Below are 27969 nucleotides of genomic sequence, written 5' to 3' on the forward strand. Positions count from 1 at the left end.
ACTTTTATAGGAGCAAGGTAGGGCAGTCTCCATTCATCGACGAGGCGCAGACTGCGCGGGACGCGCACGGCCGCGGGGGGCAGGGAACATAGCTCACCTATAGCGCTTAGCCCAGTACCGCGAAATAACTTCTGCTGAGTGCCGTTGCGTCCTGGTCGTTTTCACCCCGTGCCAAAACGGTCCAAAAATCAGCTCTTTCAAAATACTTAAGTGCTTCTCGGACACAAGTGGCGTGAACAACGTGGAACATCGTAATCGTTCGTCGAGTTTTAGCCCCGCGAAGGCTATTGTTGTCGGAACTCGAGTCGGTTAGTGCGATATTGTGTTTTTTGCTGATGATGCTGGTGTCCATTGGTTTGTAAGGTGGGTACCAGCTTGCTGTTACAAATTACTCGCTGTATAAAATATTTGACTTATGACTTTAATTTTGCGACGAAATAACTTATAGAAAATAAATGAAAATGAGGTCGATCGTTAAAAAGGTATAACAGATGCGTAGGTTATATTCAGACAGAGAAGGCATATTCAGGATTTTCTTGAGATTTAGTGTTTGACGTCGTGGAATGGAGGGTTTCATAGCCAGGCCCGTGGGCGGCGGGAGGTGTAGAATTTCGGGAGCCAGGCAAAGGAGGGCTGGGGCGCGGGGAGAGCCGGGGCGCGTGGGCGACGCGCAGGCCACTGCGTATTGATCGCTCAATTTTCATACATATTTGCAAACTATTGCCAAAATAAAACATTACAAAGACATGTCACACATACATGTTAATAAGAATTTCATAACCACACAAGCCTGTAAGGTCCCGAAACTACACAGAATCTGTCTCTGGAAATGGACTTCACACAAAACTGCGATTGAAAAGCGTAATCTGTATAATAGAGCGCATGTTCCGAAACGTCTAGAACAATTTCCTGTGGCGATATTTTGGTACATCTCCAACTACCCTCTTAAAAATTTAATTGGTCAAATTCAAGTAATAATAAAAACAACAAACCTACCGATGATGTGCGTTCATATTTTATATCCGCATCGTATGTTAGGCACGGGTTACTCCTTAGTGAATACAGTAAACTACTACAGGCTGTTTTATACTTTTCAATGTGGTTATTGAGCCTCGTTTACTTTGAAACCTTTTTCTCCTTCATCATCAACCCTTTTATACATCTCACTGCCGGGCACGGGTCTCCTCTCAGGCGAGGTTTTAGGGCATATTCTGCCACGCTGGTCTGTCCGTTTTGACGTGCAGGTTTCATCGCGGTGTGTTCCTTCAGCGAATATAAATAAATAGAATATAATAGAAATAGAATAGAAATCGTTTATTACTACGCCACAACAAAAATATACATATATTTAACTGAACGCCTAGCATAAGTAAAAAATCCGAATCTGGACATGTAAGTTAAACCAAATAATATATTTTTTTAATTGATACCTGTGTGTGACATTAATTATTAAGTTATCCAACAAAGTAAAGCTTGGAGTAACTTTTTTCTACTCTTGTACTTTAATCTGTCAATTATAATTTCGTAAACCATATCACAAAGGCGTTCTTTTTAGTTCTGAACCAAAATTCTATTGTCTGTGGTACTTACTACTAAACTGAAAAAGTTCTGGGTAGGTCTTAGGGGATAGAAAAAAATCTAAGGGGTAGGTACAGAACTATAATGACTTTTAAAAAAGGAATGTCATATTTTTACTAATTGTACAATATAACATATAAAGACGCTATTCAAACGCTCTACTTGATTTGTTAAAATACAAGCGGTAGTTGGCCAATCACGGACACTTATATTCTATGCTTTTGGGTGTGTTTTCGTGGATTGGTTAAATTTTTCGTCGAAAAAGCAAATGTAATCACAATCACATAATTAGGTCTTAAAATCTCGTACCTATTACTTAGACCGACGTTTACGTGGATTGATGGAGTTGTGATTTTCGAGCATGTACGCAGACCTAAGATTATTCAATGGCGATGGATGCCATGCATTTGTGAAGTCGGATCTCGGGCAGCCGCGCCTTGCGCGTCGCGCTGCGTCTTCAATGAAAACGGATCAACAAGTAGCCCGTAACGTCGCCTTCTGAGGCACTGCCACGCATGCGTGTTGTCGCCCCCGGGTTTTCCAATATGGCCGTTTATAAAAGCTTCATTGCCGTTTTATATCACACATAAATTTCTCTTTTCACTTAATAATCAAATGCGATATTCAAAGTTTTATATATGAAAAATACTATACTGACTGTTTAAAAACTCAATTTCGTAGGTGAAATAATTGCGCTTTACGTGTCAAAGGCGTTAAACAGACTACTACGCACGAGTTCCTTCCATTCTTCATGTAATTTCTTATTGCGATGTTCTCATTACCGTCGTTTTCGTAAATGTTTGTACGTGGATCTTCGATAATCTTTACATTAGAATAAAGTGGACAAACAAAATACAGTGAGTTAAATGAAAGTGAATATTAATTGATTTTAAGATTTAAGCATTCCGTGTAACCGCACGAGTCATTTATTTTAATTTGACAATACATATTTGTATGACAATGACAATGAAAATGTATATTTTATCATATTAAAATTGTAGGAACAACACGTTCCATGTTGTAAATGAATGACTCGAGTATTTATACTTGTCAAGTTTCTAATTTTGTACTTTATATATATATATTATTTTGTGCACATTACGCCAAAGATTTTTATAGCATAATATGGCTTTTAAAGGTGTTGACAGAATATTCCTTAACGGACCTATTTCAAAAACTGATATCCAAAGGACGTTACGTAATGAGTAAAACAACATCAGTAACTTTAAAAAAATAAGATTAGAACTAATATCCACAATTTTAATATGACATTCGTAGAGAGGCTTTAGTTTCGAACAACTGCTTTGAATACAATATTTTGCACTCACTTAAAAATAAAAATCACTTTGTTTTTATTTAATTAAAAGACAGTTTTATTAATTTATCTAGAGTAGTTTCGTTTTCCGTAAGCTTATTGTTACCTCTCAAACTAGGTTAATTTAAGCCTATCTATGAATATCGTATTAAACGTATGGGCGTTTGAAGTTGTTGGATATTTGTCGTGAGTTATTTCAAAAAAGTTATTGACATCGTTTTACTCGTTAGGTAACGTACTTTCGATATCAGTTGAAAGGTTTTTGATATGTCTTATATTTACGGAAGAATCGTCTGGGCACACTTGTTCACAATTGTTCCACCACGTACCTATAATTGATATGGGTAACAAAATGATCGCGTGTTTCGACATTAAGCACGTCTTGGTGTAAGCAAAGCAATGTTTAAAAGATAGCACAAAGACGCAGGCATGAGTCATCTACCAACCTACGACTCAATAATTTCTACTTTACACCACTATGGTGCACCACCTTTACCTGCACCATGGTACAAAGTGTAAAAGTCAATTAGACTTTGAATTGCAGAGTACCCAGAAGCCCAGACCAGAACTAATATAGAAAAGTGCATTCCCCATATTTATCTAAACCGAATCAAATATCGAATCAAACCTGGGACCTCCTCGTCCACCGTGTAGAGGGCAAACCGTGGGCCACCGAGGTTAGGTACAATTTTTGATATAACACCGGGCCAGTGCTTCGCCTTTTCTTTCTGAATGTTGTCTACACTACACACTCCCATGTGTCTGGACACGCGTAACAATTGTTTCGATAATTGTATTTCCCCTTTGTTTGACAAGGCCTTTGTTGACTGTGATATTTAACACAAATAGACAATATGCACAGTGATGTCACGTAAAAGTGCGATCTCTCTACATCAAAATACTTGTACAGTCAAGGAAAAATTCAACAAAAATCACATACCAAACAATCAATCGTTTCGAGTGCTCAAAATGTAATAAAAATGAAATAGTTTGACCATTCACATAATTTTAAAGCTGACTGTCCTACAAGTATTCGAAGAAAACAAACATATGATTAATAGATGAGAAGAGTGAGCATTTCTCGCATTGACAAGAGTAATATCATTGACATATTATTCTGCGTAGTAGGTACGCGCTAGACGGATATTTATTTAGATTAAAACCAGGTAAGAAATTAACTGCGTGATATTATCACGCACCTTAATAGTTGTGTGACAAACGAATGACGACTGGGCTAGGGCCGCTAAGGGCAATAGACGGTGCGTGCCCCGAAGTGTTTCCTTCGTATTGACTAGTAAGCAATAGTTTCTCAAACTCGTATCTTAAAACACCAAGTTACAGGAATGCAAAAAATGGAGTGTATATACAAATTTTGCAGGGTGATTTCACATCACATTTCCTTCATATTCACACTCTGGCGTTTACCTATTCTTAAAATAATGCACCCAAATTGACACTCTTTGTAAGAAATTTAAAATAAATAGAAAATTTTGCCATCTACTGACTAATCGCTCTTTATAAGATACGAGTTTGAGAAAGTAAGGCATCAATCTGTAAATTGTTGATTAGTGCGTACGTGGATCACGGTGGCCCGCGAGTACGCGATGGTGGTGCCCGTGAGGAGGCAGAGCGCCCGCAGCTGCGCCGCGCAAGTCACCTAGGCGATGCGCGCGCGCCCCCGACGCTGCCGCTGGTGAACCGCCGCCATGCCAGCGCCGCTCGCTGTCTACACCACCCTCGTCACCTTCCTCTGGATATGCGGTGAGTCTTATTTAGATTTAAACAAATTGTAGCAGTAATCGTTGCCGTTCTAGTAGTCGTATCACATGTAATTATTTTACATGTCTTTTATAGGACATATTTGGCATAAGTTGGTTCAAAACTAAGCTAGTTGGCTAAGCAGTTTTGGAGGCAGCGGCGCAGTGAGTACAGTCCAAGTCCCTCTTTCCGGTGGACACACGTGTCTAATTTGGAACGTGTATGAGTTGGTAACAATAGTAAATTGTATATTAGTGAGCGCGGACGACCCCGTACCGCGGCCGGCGAACGGCACGGCAGAATCTCCCAACCCTCGGTCGCTGGGGGGCCGCGTCCCGCCCTACCAGCCGCCGCCGGCGCCTGGCCCCGGCGGACCTGGTGGCCCCGGCGGAGCCGTACAGCCTGGCTTCCGACCACACAGCCCATACACTAGAGTTGAGAACTGGCATAGTAAGTAATTCGCAGAACTGCAGAGTATTTATGCACATGCAATCCCAGTAAAGTTATTTACACATATCCTTCGGGCTGATTCATAAAACGAGAGAACACAACAGAAAAATCCTTGAAAAATATTAGATATTTCTTTCAACCAATAAAGAGTTGCACAATAAATAAAGTAATATATTGATTTATAAAAAGAAACATATTTCGCCAAAACAGTGATTGCGACGTAGTTCCGTCACTGTACACATTAAAGTTACTTAAAGGATAGTAGCGATGCGACTAATAACACTTGTATAATCACAAATACTGAACAGACCGACCTGGTGGCGTGTACGACAAAGTACCCCAGAGCGAAGTGTATCCCGATGGAATGGAGGACAATGTAGACGACAGCGGGTGCAGCCAACCTTGCCCCAAACAACATTTTTCGTGTCAGGTAACAATACGTATATTTTAATGACAACAGCTCATTTTTACCACCACGTCACTTGTCTTAGAAAAGGACTAACGGATAAAATTTGGAACTAAATAACGCACCCGTCTTTTACGGCAACTTTTTATATTAGATGCGATGGTAAAGTCATTGTAAGCGCAGTTGATCATACTTTGTTGCAAAAACATGACTCAACGTAAAAGAAATAGAGCGCAAAATACGAACGACGACAGATCTTCGAAGAAGTAGTCATCAAGATAAGCAATGTCCACAGAAATCCTGTACATGCATCCCGCTGGAAAAGCGTTGCGACAACATCGCAGATTGCGCAGAGTCGGAGGACGAGAAAGATTGCGAGCACACTTGTGACGCGCATGAGAATCGAACTATCTGCCACGCCACCAACGTGTGCATCCTCATCGAGTGGATCTGTGACGGCGACAACGACTGCGGGGACTTCACTGATGAGACTCATTGTGGTAAGTGTGTTATTATTAAATTTATAGCTCGTGGCCTTACGGAGCAATTTTTCAGATGTCACGTCTGTGTTCTTTGCCAGGGCCCATTCTTAAGTCATTTATTCATCAAGTACTATAACGACTACTCCATTGTATCAAAAATAACAATACAAATGCTATAGGAACTGGTACATTCATAGAAAAAAAGGCAACGCATGGTTTTGATAATCAGTAACTTATTATTATAGTATTTTCAAATAAGTAATGTAGAGATTGGTGTTCGCAACGAAATCATTGCCAGGAAATTTGAGATTCGAAAAAGCTCTTCGAAAACTGGAAACAGTCTTTGAACTATGACCACTTTAAAGGAGATTCATATAGGGTTACATATATCTAAGTGACGTGTGTTAGAATAGAGTATGATACAGGTGGAACGGTGAACTGCACGGCGAACCAGTTCCAGTGCGCAAACGGGCTCTGCATTCACAAGGATTGGCAGTGCGATGGCGACAACGACTGTCGCGACAATTCCGACGAGACTAACTGCACCAAGGGCAGGTGAGTACATTTCTTTGTCTTCCGACACTTGTGGTAATTTATTGCCTATTGGAAATAGTGTTTATTTGGTCTTGTGTTGCGGTACTAAGTTAATGTCTAAGTAATAAATAAATGCTTACTTAATTTATATTAAAAATAGTATAAGTAAAGACAAGTGATTATTTTTATAGGTTTACTTAGCGTTCGTCTAAGGCCACCCTCGCGTCCATGCCCTACCGCAACAAACGCAATTTGCCACAAGCATTCTCAACCCCTAATGGGATTCAAATAACCTAAGTAATTGAATCACTAGTGGTGAAAAACGTGTAGATACGTCTTCTTTGGTTCTGTTAAGTTTTTATTTGATTTATATTCACACTGAAAAGGTAAAACGTTTTTAAAAAAGGAAAATGTTTTTTCCAAATGTACGTTAGACGAAAAATATCTTATATATAGGTAACTTTACTCTAGTAACTTTTTTAAGAAAAAAAATCATAACTCTAATAATTTAATTTGTTAATTGGAAAAGTAGAAAGTTTCAGCTTTTCCTTAAAAAAAAAATGAAATTAGAAAAACGATTTTATTTCTTAAAATAATACTTTAAATCCCTCTCCTGTAATATTTTCCAAATGCATTACGTTATACCTTTTACCTTTTCAGGGTCGATATAATGTATTACAAAGAGTTGTGGTTCGGAATACAGTTTGATTAAAATTCAAAATATCTTTACTTCAAAATATTCTTTAGTGCCGCTGATTCCCTCGTGAAGAGTGAGTTTAAAAACTCTGAATACAATTTGATCACATTTATTATTTGCAATATTTGTTTAAAAAATTCATAGGCAGAAGCAACCCGATAGAGCCAAACGGGTAACTACCATGGATTTTTGTCATCCAAGCACGCAGACGCTGTATAGTAACATTTTGCGTAGTTTTTGTTTCACCCAACTTTGGTTATCAATCAGAATCTTATTATAGAAGCGTATACCTTTAAAGGAATTGGTGACTTAGAGGTGTCGACTGTCAACAGCCAATTTATTTTTGTACCTCGTATTTACATTATTGTTTTTTATGAAAAAATTACCTTTTTTTAAAAACATATCATATTATGAAAGTTGTACCGTGACGACAGCGTAAGAATATTGTATACTAATTTTTGTCTCGAGCCCAATTTATGAATTAATAGGATAAAGATACCGGTGGCATTTCTCCTAAGAAGAACGTCATACGTTACGAACTATCGGAATGGCTGAAATAAACCCATCTAATGGTTACTGCGTCTAAGCGGAAAGTCTTCCTTGCGACAATTTAGTTATCTCTGTGGAGAAGAATCCATTTCTACCCCAAAGTAGCGTGACGTGTATACTGAAATAGAGGTAGATAACGTAATAATAGGTCAGGAGACATATCGGTGTAATATAACTAAAGGGACAGGATTAAAGCGACAACCGAATGGTATCCAAGTGTTTAACAGAAACGTGAGATGTTCTACGACAAGTTGCGTAGACGATATCGTCAAAGTCGTTAATAAGTAAAAATAAGATCGTAAAGGATGGCAGAAACTATGGAAAGCCTTTATACGCAATAGTGTTCGAAGCCGGACTGTGGATAATGTTGACACTTCGTTGGTGTTGCAATTGTCTATTGACGGCGATAATTTCTCTTCTACAGGTGTATCGTCCGACTGTTTGGTTTATTTTAAAAGTATGTTTATAAAAAGTATTTAGAATCATGAATAACTACCAATGAAATGATTGTCTATATTACACATAAATTTCATTAAGAATAACACTAGTACGCAAAATTTTAACGCGTCTTAACGTAGTCCTTTGACGAAACCCATGACTTCACTTAAATTTGTACACCTATTAAGTTATAACCACACTAAGATAACTCGATCCAAAAATAGATTGAATATATAATCTACTCGTAGGAGAAAAACAGAGTGGGAGAGAATTCGAGAAGCACTTGTTTTCAAAATATTAAAGTTATAATCGCCGATAGTATTTATAACCAAATAAAAATCATGTTGTATTTAAAAAGCTCTCTGACGAAATCATAATAATCTACGTATAGATAAAATAGTTATTAATTCAAGATCATTAAAAACTCGTTCGTGACAGTAGTGTATCAAGGTGAATAAGTAAAACAAAATTGCTTGCGCAAGCTAACAACTTATAACGCGCCCCTAGTGACGTGCCGTGATGTCATGAATAGCTATCGCCATGCTATTTATAAATATCTTAATAAAAATAGTGCCGTTCTAAGGCGGCGCGCTATATCTGAGCGTAAACAGGGCGATTCCACGGCATGTACACCCTCACCCTCTGCACTTACTCCCCTTTGCAATTAGGCGTCACTTAACCTTGTAAATTAATAGCCTTTGATACGGAAGCAATGTGGTCGTTCAGATTTGTTTTTTTTTTAAATATGGAGTGACAACAATTATTTGCAATACTATTTTTTGCGCTGCGTTAAAAAAGTTGCGTAATTGCAAAAAATTCTAATTTCAAAAGAAGCATATTATAGCATGTATCAGGCAACATGCAGGAATTATGGTAAAAACTTAACATTTAACATTACGATTTCTACTGAGCGAAGCTTGTTCTCGAAATGGTTAATTCTAATCTAGAATTTCTATTCGACGTTACCATTATAAAAGCGATCTATATTTAGCACGGTGGGTAGTGAAATATCTCGGATCGATGAGTAACGGAAATAAGAATATATTGTTGTTTCGCCATTGTTGTCGAACAAAAAAATTGTGAAAAGTAGATGATTGCTCGAAACAGAGTCGGCAATTACTAGTATTTTTAATTTTTACGATGAATTCATTTGTGTTAGCTTGAGAACCTAGAATACCATCGATAAATCCTGTCTCGTTTTGGATTAAGTACTGTAGTATATGATACGACTGACAATGATGTGATGCTGACACCGTATTAATTGGCAGCTCGAACTTGACCAGTTTTTGTTGTGTCACTTGGGTTTTGTACAGGGAAGGGTGACTCGGCCGGCAGATCAATACGTGTAGGCGGAGTGGAGCGGGGCGCGCGGGGGAGCGTTGCCATGACTACTCGCCTACGCGAAAAGCTTGCGTCCCGTGAAGGAGACTCAGATATCGGAGTTCGTGGGCGGGCGGGTTCATTATAGAACAAAATCATCGATGTGATTAACATTACCGCGTCCGCTGCTACGCATTTGCATAGATGTCAATTATGTAACTTGGACGTTGCTTACCGCTAACTTCTGTTGATTCAACTTAAAATACAATACGGAAGTAACGTGAGCCGCTTCAGGTGGTTATTTTTTTCTTTAGGTTTTTTTCAAACTAGAGTAACGTTATTACTCGCAAATACGGATTTGTATAAATAAGGTTTGAAAAGTAGAACGTTGTTTCCGGTTGCTTGTTGCTTCACTCTAAAAGACGAGAATAGAAAAATAAGAGAATTCGATTACTTGGTATGTTGTTTTCGTTGGAAGAAGGAAATTCTCGTGGATGTCATAGGTCCGTATCAGATGGCATGCCCGACTTCACTGGGAAGTGTACCAAGCGACGGACTGAAACTTCCTACTCATAAATTACTTTCTACAGACTTAGGCCCTTAGTTATATTATACTCTTTTTTATTTTCTTTCCTTTTTTTCATTGTAACGTACAATACTTTGTTCTGCGCATTTTTTCGAACACTACAATGTAACTGAGACATATCTGAATCTATATCTATATTTTATTTTTTATGACCTGTAATGTAAGGTAAATGTGACTTATAATGTAGTGTAAATGCAATGCTACGTAATAAACAGTTATTTTATAATTAATCTTGGATGACATGAACACTGACTTGAAATGTAATTTTGATGTTTTTATTTTAATTTATTAAGGCTTTGGCAAAGCCATCAGCCTAAACATGAAGTTAAAATAATTATGTTTCTGTAAATATGGCCGCCACAAAGAGGAGATAGGCAATTTGAGGCGGCGTGCTTGGATTGACTCGGGATTCCTTAAAACGGGCCGATAGGGGTATTTTAGTTCGAGATTCGTATAATTTCGCGTTTTAATCTTCGATTAAGGCACAATAGCACTATCCTATTCCACTTTAACCTAGATTTCACAAAATAATTGAAAGTCAAAATAAAAACGACACTTTTCCCTCCAAAAGGTCCAGAGCGAATCCAAATGTTGAATCATATAGTTTTTTTTTATTCTTTCCATAAAGGAAAAGGCAAAGGTTTTACACCATACAGCTAAGTCTTGGTACATTATTTTTGAGCCATGTCTTCGTTTAATTGTTTTTGTAAATATGGCCGCCACAAAGAGGATAGGCAATTTGAGGCGGCGTGTTTGGATTGACTCGGGATTCCAGAACGGGCCAATACGTGTATTTTAGTTCGAGATTCGTATAATTTCGCGTTTTAATCTTCGATTAAGGCACAATAGCACTATCCTATTCCACTTTAAACTAGACTTCACAAAATAATTGAAAGTCAAAATAAAACCGACACTTTTCCCTCCAAAAGGCCCAGAGCGAATCTTGAATCATATAGGTAACTGACTTGTAACGTATAACATTGCTATCAGTAAATAATTTCATTTCATTTAATTATACCCTTTTTTCATTGTTATTCCGGAAATGAAATTATTTTTTTGGATGAGCAAACCAACGTTTCGGGCCTTTCACAAGTCCCGTGGTCACGGCTGACTGAAATGGTGAAGTCATCAACTAGTTATGTCTAATATTAATGTAATCCATATTCAGAACTATAATTATTAATTTATTACCTTATAATAATAATAATATATTTATTTGACATCACAAGTACAAAGAGCAATATGACAAGATTTCCATAAAAATTGATCATAATAATAATGTAACAAATAAGCTTATGTTAAATTGACATTATATTTTAACATAGGTATACATGCATTGCAAACGTGATGTCATGCCTAAGAGCGCTACGCACGGTTGCTGTTGGTCCCACACTACGCAGAGCCTGTCCTGTGGCGACCCTATTACGATTTCATTACATCAAGAGAATTTTGACAATGGTATATTACGTTACACGTTGCATTGTGATTGTTTTAATAATTTAAAATCTTACAATGTATTTAATCTAAAATAAACAAGAGGAAAAATAAACAGAAAAGAATTTTAAATATTGAGATAAAGTAGGATGAATTAAAATAATTTAGACCAATATTTATTATTAAACAAATTTAAATACTTATATCTAATAATAATAATACCTACTAAAGTGCTTCACGCATATACAAATACACACGAATTCACAATTTGATGTTGACACCAATAGCCACCCAGCAAGTCAGGCACCACAACCTCAGCTCAACGACTCCCGGCAATAATCAATTTCAAAACCCACCTATTTAATTACTCTCAGGAAGCTTTCAGTGCAATCCATGACTGGAGGTGTGACCTTATGATTCTCCTCGCCTTATAAATAGAACTCTCCTTTATATCACATGTTTTTACAATTTTATTGTACATGTATGGAAATGCGAATGTCCCAAAACGTTGCGCAAATATTGTTGCAATTTGCAGTTCGGATAGAGAAGTCGTAGGGTAACGATACTTGCGCAACATCACCTTTGGTACACTTCTTTGGGCTCTCTCCAGACTGATCATATAATAGGAGGCGGAGCCTCCCAACACTAATATGCAATAGCTTAAATTGGATTGACACAAAGCAAGGTAAATTGCTGTTAGCAAACACAGATCAGCAGCCTCTCTGAGCAGCTTCATGGTGTGTATCAGCTTGCGAACCCGGGCACACGTTACTTCGATGTGAGCTGCAAAGGTCAGCCTCTCGTCCAAGGTTACGCCCAAATAGCGTACGGCGGTAGACCTGAGAATCTGTTCGCAATCACAATTGACTCACCGCACTCCCGAAGCGCTGGAACCCGTGTCATGTGGACAAGTATGGACATTGATTGGCGGTGTTTCCCCATCTCTAGGGGCAGAGGCTTTTGTTTTATGAAAACATAAAAATTTAGTTTTTGAAACATTCAAGGTAAGTATATTGCGATCTAACCAATTTGAAATAAAAGACAGCCTTTGTTCAACATTGCGAAAATACTCCCGCCACGTTTTGTCGGGGAAAATCACCGCAGTATCATCAGCGTAGAGTACGACCGAGGAATTAGGTATGGAAACCGATAACACATCGTTGATTTATGCCAGAAATAATGATGGCCCAAGATGCTTCCTTCGGGGACACCAAAATCCACGGGTTTTATGCTACTGGCAATGGAATCAATTTTAACACATTATTTCCTTCCTGTTAAGTAACTGCATAAATTGAATGTGCAAAAATGTGCATAAAAGAGAAATCGGCCTGTAGTTTATTGGTTCGTTCTTGGAGCCAGCCTTGTGTATAGGGGACACAACAGCAGTCTTCCAGTTATCCGGGAATTTGCCAGTAGAAAAGCTTAGATTGAACATTTGGACCAGTGGTATCGCAATACTTCCTCCAATGACTTTCGATACCCGATTGGATAGACCGTCTATACCTGGTGTGCTATCTGTTTTAAATAGGCGAATGCGGGACTCGACTTCTTCAGCATCCGTTGGGGAAAGGAAAAAGGACTCCACTGGTCCATTCACATGAGTTACCTTCGGTGCTAAGGATTCTTCGGTCTCATTCATATTATGCAAGATTTTATTTGCGAGAGTCTATTGAAGCCAAATAATTACAATAGTCAGGAGAAGCAGAAGGCGTCTCTCTTATTTTGGCCAGATCGCGAGCCCCTATGTTCGTGCAGCGAGTGTGTGTAATAGTCCCTATACAATCTCAAAGCTTTTTAGGGTTTTTAATGTTTTTATTGAGCGTATCGCTATCATACCTACTTTTAATTTTCCTGGTGAGGTCATTGTAAAAGTATCTAACGGTATCTAGTAAATATGCGCCACTTCGTGGGACTGTTTGGATACTTGCGGGCTTCGGCACGCAGTCTGTCTCTGTGTCTAGAACATCTTATAAGACCAGGAGACATCCATGGCTCAATAGTCAATCTAGAGTGACTAATTTTAATCATCTTTGAGTTTTTCGAAATAACAGTTCCAATCACAGCTTATAGCTTTTATCGCTGCCTGCGTAGGACTGTCACATAACAGAACTTGGCTCCAATCCACTTCAGAAAGCTCGGAGGATACCGCCCCATGGTCAATTTTGACTCGAAGCCGATCCCTGACCCTTGAATTTTTAACTGATTCAAGATTAAGATCGGTAATCACTATATGGTGGTCTGTAGGACTCGTTCGACAAATCACAGATGCAGCCTGAATGCTACCAGAAACGTAAATGTGATCCAAACAAGAGTGAAGGCGAGTGGGTTTGTCTACCGCAGGGACATAACCCAGCGCAGCCATGAGACACGAAAATTCTAAATTTTGTTCTTTGTAGCGGTCTGGTCCACAGATGTCAATATTGAAATCACCGGCGATTATGAGGCGAGAAGACTGCCCAATTGTCTACCAGTGATTCAAAGGATCGTAAGAAGGGATCCAAATTGCGAAAAGAAGGCGACCTGTAAGTACCCAGTACGGAGAACACGTTAGGTATCACGGAGAGCACGCAATTAGCTTCGTCAACAATGGATTCTGAGAAAGTGGGATTCCACCTCTCGCTGACATAAATCACTACGCCTCCAAACCTGTTAATATAATTTGAAGAGCTCGAAGACAGTAACCAGCGATATGGGGAATGGTTGTCGCGTCGGAGATCCAGCACTCAGTCAAAACAATTGCATCAAATTGGATGTGAAATCGAGCGAGGACCACGCAGAGTGCATTGAAATTGCACTGTAAGCTTCTAATGTTCAAGTTAAGAATTTTGAGACTAAATTTAGACACCAAACTCCCATACTCGTCAGCAGTATTTACAGTATGGCATGTAATACTTAATGCTTTATCAACTTCACAAAGTAAGTCTAAGGGGGCCATAACTTAAAATATTGAATGATTACTGCATGAGGACGATTCAGTACTGCCATACTTATTTCTTTTTCAGGGAGCTGAAAAGAGAGTACATTTTTTAATGGAGACGTAATGTGACAACCATGGAGAGCTACTTTAGATAAATCCATTTTAAGATGAAAGTGTATTTGCTTAAACTTAGTTACGAGAAGCACTCTAGCTACAGTACTACACAGAAAATCAATTAAAAATATTATAAACACCACCTCAATCCGGAAAGAAGTGGCAAAGAGCGTGCTAGGTGTTTTGCTCGTCATTAGTTTTGGACGACAAGGTGAGGTCACTTGCGGCAGAAATGCGTGGCACGGGGCCTCCATCTCTTCTTCGTACGAAAATGCAGCCATTGCGTATCCAACAGTGTTTATAATCGCATTCACCTCCACGTACCCTAGTGGCGCGAAATATTTGACGGTTAGCCACTGTTAACCTCTCATTGACGTACACCTGTCTCTGCGGTCCTTGCCCTGCAACATCCTTGCTGTTTAGTGTACGTCTTGTTCTGGCCTCCTTCAGGAAGTCATCGCGCACAGCTTTCCTGGCAAATCGCACAACTAATGGTCGTGGAAACTCGGCGTCATTGCCAGCAACAGGGCCGCGACGTATCCCGACTCGGGTGGCCTCTTCTATGTCACTGGAACTCAGATTGACACCTATTTTACTGGCGGCGACTAAGGCCAGGTGCACCGGAAGTTCGCCCTTGACCTATTGAACACCCAAAATTTCGATCTCTATTTTTAAAGCACATAAACTTAACAAAGAACATTCCAATTAACGTTACATAGGTACGATTTGTAAATATTTTATTTTAATACTATGAATTTTTTGTTTAAATAAATTTGTTTATTAAAAGGAAAGTAGGAAATTAGAATAAAGCATATTAATGAGGAGTACTGCAGTCATCTGCTTGCTAGAGATTTTTCATCAGAGGAAGTACTGGATTCCAAGCTAGTACAGAGAAACCTCTGCTGTGTTGAAATTAGGATGTTTTTAATATCAAAGACTTTTCGTAGCTCCCTGAGTAGAAATGTGACTTCTTTTGCTAGTACCCTGGGTTAATTGAATGTGTAGGTTTCTCAGACAAACAGACCGACCGGCCAGACCTTTATCAACAATATGTTCTTTGACTCGGGTAGAAATGCTTCGTTTCGCCTGTCCAATGTGAGAGAGGCCACGATCCACAGTAAAATTTATAACCTCCCACGTAAATTTTTGTAAGCCCTGAAATAGTGTTCTTAGGTTTTCGCGATTGTTACACATAGGAAATGAAACTATTTTTCCGGATTTAAATCGCATATATTTCTTTTTTCAAACAAACCAATGTTTCGGCTCAAGTTGAGTTGTTTTGACTCAACCGTGACGATGGGACCTGTAAAGAGTAAACGCAAAAACCTAAAAAGTCGATACTTTTTACTTTTATTTAATAAGTTCCATGATTGATTTTCATATGCAAAAGTAAAAAAAATCTAGGTGTTTTCCATAATATACATAAAAAAAGAATATATTTAAGTTAAAAAGCAAAAAATAGTAGCTTACAACAATTTACGTGGGAGGTATCGATAAACTTCTGCATCTTGTCAGGGGATGTTACATTTAATGGGTCTCAGGGACTGATAAATCTTCCTCAGGGTCTTGAAACAGGACTTGGTGGGCGCACAGCTGAGGCCTCTTTTTGGTGGAGATTTATACTATAAGTACATTTTTGTGGTAAACTTAGTATGTTAAAACTGACGTAAGTTTGAAGTTGTATTCCACTTCTTGCATTTTCCTATGTTTTGTGGCAGATGCCGAGACAACCAGTTCATGTGCACCATCGGGGAATGTATCTCGCAGCATTGGCGCTGCGATAAGGAAGCAGACTGCCCCGACAACTCCGATGAGGCTGAATGTCGTAAGTTTATGATGTTATCTCTGCAATACAGAACAACACAGGAAATAAAAAAATATTCTAATATTTGAATGTATTGCTGGTAACGCCTTGTATTTTTCCATCAGCGGTGGACCTCCTGCGCTGCGGTGAGAATGAGTTTCAATGCGAGAACAAGAAATGCATTCGCAAAGAGTTTCAATGTGACGGAGACAACGACTGCGGCGACTGGACTGACGAGGACTCTTGTCCCATGTTGCCTGGGAGCTGCAACGCTGGAGAGTTTAAGTGAGCACTTACACTACTTGCCCATGTTATGTATCTGTCATTAAAAAAGAATTAGCTTATACCTGTAATTTTCCTACTGTATCTCGAATATAGTCGAATGAACAGCGGAGACTGGGACACATCCGAAAGATGAAAGACTGTACATGGATCTCGGATTCAACATCAGAAATATTGGAGAAACGAGTCAACACGTGACTCCGGACCAAAACATGCAAATTTGACTTAAACTTTATATACTTTGATTAGTAGGTAGCTTGTTCAACTTTTTCTCAACAGATGCAACGACGGCAAGTGCATCCCAGAACGCTGGCTTTGCGACACCGAACGCGACTGCGCCGATGGCGGTGACGAACTCAACTGCGAACCGCACTCCATGCGCAACTGCACTAAGGACGAGTTCATGTGTGCCGACCGTCGATGCATCTTGGTAAGTTGTGCACTTGACAATTGTCTCGCAAATGTGATTAAGAATTCTAAACAAACTAAAAGCTCTTTGACTACGCAGAAAACATGGCTCTGTGATGGCGTACGCGATTGTACAAACGGAGAAGACGAGCTGAACTGCCAAGTCTTTTGCGAAGAAGATCAATACATGTGCAAATCCCATGAACATCTGATGAGCACCGCTTTTAGAAACTGCGTAAACAGGAAGCACGTATGTGATGGAATGAAGGACTGTCCCAGGGGAGACGACGAGGAAAAGTGCCCGACAAAGAGAACTTGCAGTACAAACGAAAAATGCGAGCAACTGTGTATTACTACATTCGACGGGTTGCCTGCATGCGCTTGCAGATTGGGATACTTGTTGGCTGAAGACGGTTTCAGGTACGTGATTTTGTAATTCAAGTATTTCAGGTAAAGTTTCGCAAATTCATGTATCAACTTACAAATGTTTTTCCGACAGCTGCCGTGACATCAACGAGTGCATGTACGAGCAGGATCCGGTGTGCTCGCAGACTTGTTCCAATACAGTTGGCAGTTATCAGTGTGGCTGCATGACAGGTTATGTCCTCAGGCCTGACGGCCGCTCGTGCAAGCCAACTGGTGAATCACCAACGCTGCTATTCTCTAATCGTATCGGAATACGTCAGGTGATTCTAATAATGACATACAATTTCGCTCGTTGATACTCTCACACGATCTTCACATTGTAAGACATTACTCTAGACTTCGATATGATAAGTATTTATCCGTCGAAATTCTGAAATCTTTATACATTACACAATTATTTTTTTGATTAGAAAAAAACCAAATTGTTCAAACCAAATCAAGCAAACAACTTTAATGCTTACAATCTTCGCCGTCTTTATTTTTATTTAGTGCTATTTGATCATTGGTTAATTAAACTGGTTAACTTTAACTATAAAGTAGAAGGTAGGTAGGAAGGAAGGTAACACAAAACGCGGTAAATCATTTTTGTAGTTTCGAGAAAAAGGCCACTAAAATTTTAATATTTGCAAAAAAATTTGTCATAGCTTTTGCGGCCAATTTTATACTGCCTACTTGAAGTCATTTCAAAATAGATATTTTAAAATAATGAATTTTAAAACAAATTAATTACACTGGTTATTATTACATTACTTTAATATTAGACTCGCAGTGCAGCAATCTGCCTACTTACTGTGTATATGACGAGATTTGCTTCGTTCCTTATAAAACATATACTTCTAGTTATATTTGCAGTTGCAGAATAATCCTTATGAAGATGTTCCTAAACAACATCATTAGATTTTTGAAAAATCATTGGATATCGAACCTAAAATTTATTTTGCATAATAAAACTTGTATTTTATTTGATTTTATAAAAATAATTGAATGAACGAAAATTATGGCATAGTGTTAAATATAATGTAATGTAGTTTTTGCATTAACATCTAATTCTCCTTGTAAATAAATTGTCTTGTCTAAAATGCTGACTACAGAATAGAAGTGATTTAATGCAATCTGGACTTTCTGATTTATGATTCCCAAGGTATATAAAAAACAATATTTATTTTATTTTTTAGATTTTAATTGTAAATTTAATACAGGGAATTCGAGAACAAAAATCGGTTATTGCGTTTTAAATTTCCACGGCATAGCAGCGTAGCTATGTTCACTTACTTATGTGCAATTTATGTATGGAACATATAGGCCGTTAGAAACCAAATTTAAATATTCATGTTACCTTTGCGTACGCAGAATTTGGTTACCAACGACAAATCAAATTATCTCACTCGATCGCCTCGTTCAAAGATGGCATGCGAGGCCAACGACGTGTGCGCTTTCCTGGAAAATGCCTTACAAAATTAAGTATAATACGGCATAAAGAGCAGAATAAGTCATGAACAATGCTCGGTACAAATTCGAGTGACTAACAGCACCCTTAACCAGAACGCAGTAATGCTTACATTACAACTTGGCAGTAGAAATATGTAGATATAATGGCAGAACTTCCCTCGACGAACTTTTTCACAAAGAGGTGTATAGCATAATCGAATACAATTATTTAAACTATACTTATTTTTGATTAGGTTTCATTGACTGGAGATAGCTACATGTCAGTAGTTAAAGGGCTTCACAACGCAGTAGCGTTGGACTATCACTACGAGAAGAAACTTGTCTTTTGGACGGAAAACAATCTAAGAGTTATTCGAGTTGCTCAGATGAACGATAACAATAAAACTGGTAAGAGTTCATTGAAAATGGAAGGAAAATGTTTTGGTATAGTAAAGTGTTATGTTTATAATCTTTGGCGCTTCTTTCAGATGTAATTCGTTGGGGACTGGAAACACCCGGTGGCGTAGCAGTGGATTGGATTCATGATCTTCTATTCTGGACTGACTCTGGCACTAGACGTGTCGAGGTGGCTACTCTGGATGGTTCACAGCGTGCTGTGATTGCAGCTAACGATTTGGATAAACCAAGGGCAATTGCTGTGCATCCTGGCGATGCATTAGTGTTTTGGACGGATTGGGGTAAAAACCAAAATTGAATTGACATTTAAATAAATACAACATTCACCTGGTAACTTAGTTATCTATATGAACAAATTTCAGGACCCAATCCAAAGATCGAAAGAGCAGATATGGATGGCAACAGACGCAAGAGTGTAATAGTTGATCAGATATTTTGGCCTAACGGACTAACTATTGATTACACAGAATCTCGTATTTATTGGGCTGATGCTAAACATCACGTCATTGAGAAAGCTACGTTTGACGGCAGAGATAGGAAAAGGGTACGTATATCAAATAGCCCGACATATGTTTACGGTATCAATAAAATAAATCTATAATATACAAAACATCTTCATGACAGGTTACAAATAAAGGTCTTCCACATCCATTCGCGCTGACAGTATTCGAAGATGCTGTTTACTGGACCGACTGGCATACCAAGAGCATTACTACTGTCAACAAAAACACTGGGATGGGCATACAGACTGTACACGCCGGCCTAAATGTTCCTATGGACATTCACAGGTATGGTTGAACGAAAAAGAACTGTCTTAGAGTTTGTTGACACACTTTACAATACAACAATGTTTTTCTGCAGCTACCACCCAATGAGGCAAATGAGGACCTATAGGAATCGATGTGGAAGGAACAACGGTGGATGTTCCCACCTTTGCCTCCCAAACAGTAATGATTACTCCTGCCGATGCCCAGTAGGCTTCAATCTCAATGTTGATGGGTAAGTAATTCTTAGAATTAAAGTCGTTATTATTATAAATTGATAATATAAAAAAAATATATATTGACTTGTTTTTTATATTTTGTAGCCGAACTTGTGAAGAATCTCCAACGAAGCTATTACTTTACGCACGGCGTAAGGACATTCGGCTCAAGCAATTGAACCCAAGAAAACAAATGGACTCTTTAGACATGGTAAGATCTCTGAGCACTGTTTTCAATATCCTTTTCCTCTATTTCTACACTTGACTGATAACCTTGACTGAAATCCTTACAGTTCTTGATTTTCTTCTTCGTAACGTTTAGATTCCTGCTATCGTAGTGACGACCAATTGATACTAATTAAAACATCACATTGTTGGATTCCGATCAGGTAATCCCGGTGGACAGCATCAAGTCAGCGGTGGCTTTGGACTGGGATCACAACAGCAACTCTATCTTTTGGACCGATGTCGAAAAGGACACAATTAATCGCGCTTATCTGAACGGCTCACATCAGACTGTTATCGTAGGATCCAACCTCAGTAAGAGCTTTGACATTTCAAATAAATTGTGACGCCTTGAGGGGAAAAACTTACGTAATTTTCGTATGTTTGCAGTTTCACCTGCTGGCCTTGCCTATGATTGGATCACCGATAAAATATACTGGACGGATGCAGGAACTAACAGGATCGAAGTAGCGCACGCTAACGGCAGCATGAGGACTTTGCTAGCGTGGGATAATATTGACAAACCGAGGGATATCGTTGTGGATCCTAAAGGTAAAAACTCCAAATCAAATATAGCTTTCCACTTGTTAATAAGAAACATTTAAACCTTATAAATACATAAAATTACCAAAGTAGAATAAAAACATCGCATTTAGAAATTAACATTTGTCTACAGGCGGAGTGATGTACTGGTCAGATTGGGGTGTAGCTCCTTGCATCGAGCGCGCAGACATGGATGGCGGCAACCGTAAACGTATTATCTTCGGCGACATGACTTGGCCCAATGGATTAGCTCTTGATCTGACTTACAATCGTATTTATTGGACCGATGGTGGTAACAGGACCATTGAGTATGCTAATCTTGATGGTACTGGAAGGAAAATTTTAATAGGTAGGTTTATCCATAATATGAATTTAAAAGTCGTTTATATTGTAGAAAATCTGAAATTTCTAAACTCACTTAATTTTTCATTGTCAAGGTCAACATCTTCCCCACCCATTTGGTTTGGATCTTTACGGCGATGAAGTGTTCTGGACGGATTGGGACACCCAATCGATACAAGCTGCTAACAAACAAACAGGCAAAGGACGTCGTACTTTGGGCGCGGGGGTGGCAGGACTTATGGACGTCAGAGTATTCCACAAGGATCGCGTTGGTGGAGTTAATCGGTGTGTTTCCTTAACAATCTTTCTCCCTCGACACTCTTTAGTAGGAAATGTGCTTATTAACATCTGACTGATTAACAGATGCGGTATTAGCAACGGTGGATGCTCTCACCTTTGCTTATTGAAGCCTGGTGGTCGTTCGTGCGCTTGTCCTATTGGAATAAAACTAAGCGTGCGTATCCAATCACCTGTTATCATAAATACGTTCTTACGTACATATTTGCAATATTTTCTTCATAAAAAACATATTTCTTACAGAAGGACGGAAAGACCTGCGCTAATGGACCCGTTAATTTCTTGATATTTGCACATCGGGTTGATATTAGAGTCGTCTCTTTAGATGTACCTTATCTCATCGATGTAGTTCTGCCGCTGCCACCATTGAAGAACGCTTTAGGCGTCGACGTTGATCAACGAACTGGTATGGAATATTTACCTTTCGATTAATGTATTGATTTCGTATGACTTTTTTTAAAATCCATGATTGATTGCTTCAGGTCTCATATATTGGACGGATACCGGTGAAAGGAAAATCCAACGCGCACACAGAAATGGAGGCAGCCTTGAAACCGTTATTGGCAAGGGACTCCATACAGCTGATGGAATTGTTATTGATTCAACAGGACGCAAGGTCCGTTGTAAACATGCAAAATAATTTTTGTCACATTTTGCAAAGATAAAAATCTTTGAAATATACCACATTTCTTATTGTATTTTTTTAGATCTACTGGACGGACGGAGGTCGTAACAGTATAGAAGTAGCAGAGCTTGATGGCAGAAATAGAAAAGTTCTTGTGTGGACTGGCCTAGGTAAATCAAGCACCGAAATAAAGTATATCATAAAAATTATTTACAATGTTACAAATAATGAATTTTTATTCACATTATTTTTAGACTCACCTCGAGCAATAACTCTTCACTATAAGCACGGGTATATGTTCTGGTCCGATTGGGGCACGTCAGCGAAAATAGAGCGAGCGGACATGGACGGTAAAAACAGGTAAATTGACAAGCAACTTTAGCTAACAATCACTGTTAGCTTGGAAAATAAGTTCTTTGTAACATGTTTTTTGTTACAGACGAGTTATAGTTGATAATAACATCAAGTGGCCCAACGGACTGGCTATCGACAGAATAGAAGGTCGTCTTTACTGGAATGATGCTAAAGTTTTAACGATCGAAAGTTCCGATTTTAACGGAGAAGACCGGCGCACGGTTTTGAATCAAGTCCCTTACCCTTACGGTATTGTGATCGTGGAACAGCACATTTATTGGACTGATTGGAAGACCAAGGCTCTTCATAGAGCTGACAAGACGAATGGGAAAGACCAGCTGATAATAAGAGAAAATTTGGAAGGACTAATGGATATTAGAGCTGTTCAGGTAAACAAAGAACTCATTTTATCCTGTTAATGATTTACCATTAAAGATAATCCATTTATAAATATTGTCATTCACAGGGCGAAAGAGTATTGGAAAATGCATGCGGTCACAACAACGGTCATTGTTCTCATCTTTGCCTTCGTTCTCCGGAAGGCTTCAGTTGCGCATGTCCTACTGGCATACAATTTGAGAATCTAACAGACCCGAATCCGAAAGTATGCAAAAAACACCCTGACGACTTCCTAGTGTTCGCAACTAGGGGCAGCGTAGCGATGATAAGTCTTGACACTCCTGAGCAATGGGACGTTTCGCTGCCAATTAAAGATGTCCAGAATTCTATTGCCGTAGATTACCATTGGGAAAAGAAACTCATTTTCTTTACTGATGTTAACAATGACGTCATAAGGTACATCACTTTAAAGTAAAACTTTTACTGTAGCCACAAATAATGTTTCAAATATTTCAAGTCATATTTGATACAACTCGGTTTTCAGGTCTATCAACATGCTAAACATGAGCGACACTAAAGTGATCGTTAACAGCAAACTAGATACTCCAAACGGTTTGGGAGTAGATTGGATTGCGAACAATATTTATTGGACTGACAACGAATACAAGGTAAAAAGAACTTCATAGATACTTTTCTATAACTATTTGTTGTGAACTAACCTTAATATACTTTGTACCTATATTCGTTACAGGTTGTGGAAGTGGCAAGGTTGGACGGAACTTGTAGGAAAACTTTAGTCACCGGTCTCACTGAACCGAGGGCACTGGCTTTATTCCCTGCTAAAGGGTACGTATAAATAATCACAGTTGATTAAATATCTATCATATCGATTGCAAAACCAATATTTTTTTACAGATTCCTCTATTGGAGCGATTGGGGCGAAACTCCTAACATAGAACGGGCTTACCTTGACGGCAGTCAAAGGAAAATTATAGTAAAACAAGACTTAGGGTTCCCTAACGGCATAACGATTGATTACCAGGCGAGGAGGCTGTATTGGACAGATGCTCTAAAAGACAGGATCGATACATCAGATTTGGACGGGCAACGTAGGGTTCAACTTGTCCCAGAGGCTAAAAATCCTTTCGGCATGACTCAGGTAAGGAATCCAACGACGTCGACTAAATCAATAATCGAATAGTACAAGTATTAAAATTGGTGATCACTTTTAGTTTAAGGATTATATCTACTGGACGGACTGGTACAAGAAGTCAGTGATGAGGGCGAATAAGAACACAGGCAAAAATGTGACAGCGATTAGAACAGATTTAGAGATGGCGATGGAAATCAAAGCAGTGTCTGCCGACAAGCAACACGGCTGGAACCCCTGCAAGGAGGAAAACGGCGGCTGCTCGCATTTGTGTCTATTCAGGGGCGTTGATTACGTTTGCGCTTGTCCTGATGAACTGGATTCACGACCTTGCGCTCTAGGTAAATAATCCCTACCCAGGATGTAAGGTTTAAATCAATGCTTACTATACAAAAGCAATGAAGTGTAAGTAATCCATTCTGTCTATCTACAGAACCTAAAGTGCGCGTCGATAACAAAATGCCAAGCCACTACCCGAAGTATTATGACTATGCGGACATTGAGGTAGACAACAAGATGTTGCCGACGCCCACTGCCTTCCCGGAGACAGACCTAAGCGGAATTCTGATCGCAGTCGGTTTGATCGCCACGCTGATCACCATTTGTGTGATTGTGCTTGTCGTTGCAAGTAAGTTGCCCTCGAAATCTTTTACTATTCGGAGCTGAAGCAACTGAATAAGTAACGTTGCTAATATTTTAATGTGGTTCTAGTGAGAATGAACCGAGAGCGTGCAGGGGAACTGAAGGAGAACTACAGGGAATCAAGTGGTCATATCTCGTTCCACAACCCCAACTACGCTGGCGGCGGAAATGGTGGCAATGACTCGCGCCCGAATCGCTTTCAGGGTATCTTCAAGTACGACAAAAATCAAGTAAGAATACAAATTTAGTTCGAGGAATGGGTGTTGTATGCTTTTTTTTAATTTTTGTTATACAATCGCTTTATTTCTGGGCATCCTTGAATTCTATGTAAATGACGTAGGGTACAATTTTCAAGAAACAATGTTGATAGTTTGTATAACTAAAAAACATCTTGTAACACAGGAGCGCTTAACGAACGTGTACATCCCGGAGGGCACGAGCCTGCTGCCGCCGCCGCCGCCGCCGCCCCACCGGCCGCCGCCGGCGCGCCCCAACACGCACGACGACTTCGAGCCCGTCACGCTGCACCCCTTCGCCTGAACCGGTTCTCCGCTCGACCACCTCGGCAGTCCCACGGATTCACACCAGTAGTTTAGACTCGATGTCTACCGTAGAAATAGTCTCGATGCGGACCACCGAGTTCGCCTAAGTTCCGCATGCTCGTTTGTGTCGTTTGAAGCAGTCGCGAGTCGATCGCCGAAAGCGCACCGTCAAACGATCTCTCTTCTCGGCCACCACCGACGACGTCGCAGTACAGAGGTTTTAGATTGCAAAACTTCGTAAGATGCCGTTCGGCTTATCTCTAGCGACGGAGGCGGCGGCGGACAGAGCACAACCCATTAACTTTGGATTATGATCTCGGTGTGTTAGATAAGAGTGAGTTGTTTAGTGTAACAATGAACATGCCTTGCTGTACATACCATGGCTACCGAACAGATTTGTACTTTATTATGAGTGGTATGTACGAATGGTGTGTTTTGAATGTTTGGCGATTATTTGCTCACACGGACTAAACCTACATACCTTATTACGCGTCAATTGCCATAACATAATAAAGGAAAAATAAATATTTAGGTACTATTTGATTGAACAACGGACGTTCATAAATGGTTAAGCTCGATTTATGTTCTACTTAAAATTACTTACACCTTCTTATATATAAGTATACATACATTAAAGTGTGTAGCGGTACAGTGTAAAATATGCATTATTCCAATACAGCATTCCTATAATTATTATTATCAAAAAACCGCCATTCATAAGGATGGATAATACGTGTTTGATTATGAATAGGAAATAAATCATATTCCAGTGTAATACTAAATATGACTGTTGTTATAGTTCATACTTGTACTAGTCATATTCCTTTGTTTAGGCAATACCGCACGTAGTGTGCGTTATGTGTATAGAAAGCCAATCCGTTAATTAAACTATGAAGATCTTTTAGAAATCATAAAAATAATTACGAAATAGTATGGTATGATAAATAATATAATTGTAATAGTAATTCACAACTACGGCGTCATACTAAAATGTTTGTATGCGCTGGACAGAATCGGTGTTCAGATCGTGAATGAGTGGAGCGTAGCTGGAACCATGGAGGTACGGGAAGCATGGCGCTGTAGTTTGAGTAGTTGAGATAATAAAATTATCACATACTACTAGTATGGATTTCATATATTTTGTATGTGAGTGAAATTAAGTATCGATTATGTATTATTTTTGTACAATATTACATACCGACGGCGACTCTTCTGCGGCTCACAGGGGAGCGGCGGGGGTACAAATATTTCAAATTTATGGCCACCTTATTTACACATACACGGTAGGGTTATGAAATAGTTATATAGAAATGTACGTGATCTGACGTCAAGTCTCGACCTCGAGGCCCTTCAACAGATATGGTAGCTATTTGTATAAAGATTTATTCAATGAAAAACATCACTGACGTCACGGGTTTAAATGGTTCGTAGTTAATTTGTCAGATATTTAATTTTCATATAAATGCAAATACTTATAATCGTTTTGGTTCACCACCTTAAATATGGTGACAATAAAATATCACTGTAAATAGATAGATTTAATTGTAACATTTTTGTCAAAGAATTGATAAAAAAGATATTGCGATGTAAATAATTTATTTCTTGTGAACTTTAGCGAGTACGAAACAGATTTTATTGACTCACGTGGGCGCGCGCGAACACGCCTCTGAATGCGCATTTTCATATCAAGACTATTCTTTGCTACATTCCGTAGGATAAAGAAAATGCTGAGAACCGCGTTGAAAGCCGACTCTTTTGGGGAATCAACTAAGGCAATTTAAGCATTTACAAACAAAAACAACCATTTTAGCGCATACAAGGCCCAGGACAAGAAGCAAAATCAGTCCGTAGCCTAATTTGAAATGAATTCATTTACGGTAAATTTATTTTTATGGAAAATTGAACACGAGACTCAGTAAGACGTACAACAGGGTGATTATAATCTAAGGTAGAATTAGGACGGGAGTCTACGGATCCAACACATTTTTACTTACATAACCATTGGTGTACCTCCTCACGATTTGTTAAACATAAAAATATATAAGTACTTCAAATGAGTATTTACGTTAGTTTCCTATGACATGAAAGACGACATGTTCCCACTGTTTGCGATATTAGAGCATAATGTATTAGAAAATGTATACATAGTACACACTATATATATTTATAGCCAAATGTATTTACTTTGTAACGGTGGAGATGATACCCGCAGTTTCGTTGTGAAAAACTTAATCGTTCCGCCCTAAATGACTAACTATGTGAATTTCATTTGTTACGACGAATTTGATAGTTGGCGTATGACGTACTTTCAAACCTCTTTCATTCAATATGGCGCTAAGATGTTAGAAATTACTCGGATCATGTTTCAGCTATTGATATCATATAATTTTTGTAATACGCAACATAAAAAAAAACATAAAACCACGAAATAGAAAGTGGAATAATCGTGGTTCAAAAGGACAAAAAGTATTTTTATTTCATTGGTAAGCAAATTACACTTGATATCGTCATATTGATTAAGCTCTACTGCTCATTCGTAAGGCAGATTCCTCAGAGAAGAATGAGTAGGAAACTCTGGGGGTTGC

General features: G+C 38.9%; 1 protein-coding gene across 2 annotated transcripts; it reads left to right on the forward strand.

The window, feature by feature from the left end:
- Window positions 1-146: 146 nt before the first annotated feature.
- Window positions 147-27805, forward strand: LOC113225656 (low-density lipoprotein receptor-related protein 4). 2 transcript variants are annotated; one of them, XM_026458029.1, is made up of 35 exons: window positions 147-363; window positions 4463-4654; window positions 4907-5101; window positions 5410-5531; window positions 5803-6007; window positions 6415-6544; window positions 16297-16403; window positions 16508-16667; window positions 16944-17094; window positions 17173-17492; window positions 17572-17758; window positions 19181-19334; window positions 19415-19624; window positions 19706-19887; window positions 19968-20131; window positions 20205-20342; window positions 20431-20536; window positions 20715-20865; window positions 20941-21102; window positions 21227-21442; window positions 21531-21720; window positions 21799-21889; window positions 21976-22138; window positions 22215-22348; window positions 22440-22527; window positions 22612-22717; window positions 22797-23100; window positions 23178-23506; window positions 23595-23718; window positions 23802-23896; window positions 23966-24209; window positions 24283-24541; window positions 24634-24828; window positions 24912-25072; window positions 25245-27805. In XM_026458029.1, the coding sequence occupies exons 2-35, from the start codon at window positions 4600-4602 to the stop codon at window positions 25380-25382; spliced, it is 5736 nt and encodes a 1911-aa protein (XP_026313814.1). In that variant the 5' UTR covers window positions 147-363; window positions 4463-4599; the 3' UTR covers window positions 25383-27805. The 2 variants fall into 2 exon arrangements, with proteins under 2 accessions (XP_026313814.1, XP_026313815.1); XM_026458030.1 differs by having other exon boundaries at window positions 147-308.
- Window positions 27806-27969: the final 164 nt, after the last annotated feature.

This window comes from Hyposmocoma kahamanoa, unplaced genomic scaffold (genome assembly GCF_003589595.1).
Source record: "Hyposmocoma kahamanoa isolate Upper Pololo Valley unplaced genomic scaffold, ASM358959v1 169, whole genome shotgun sequence".
Lineage (NCBI taxonomy): Eukaryota > Metazoa > Arthropoda > Insecta > Lepidoptera > Cosmopterigidae > Hyposmocoma > Hyposmocoma kahamanoa.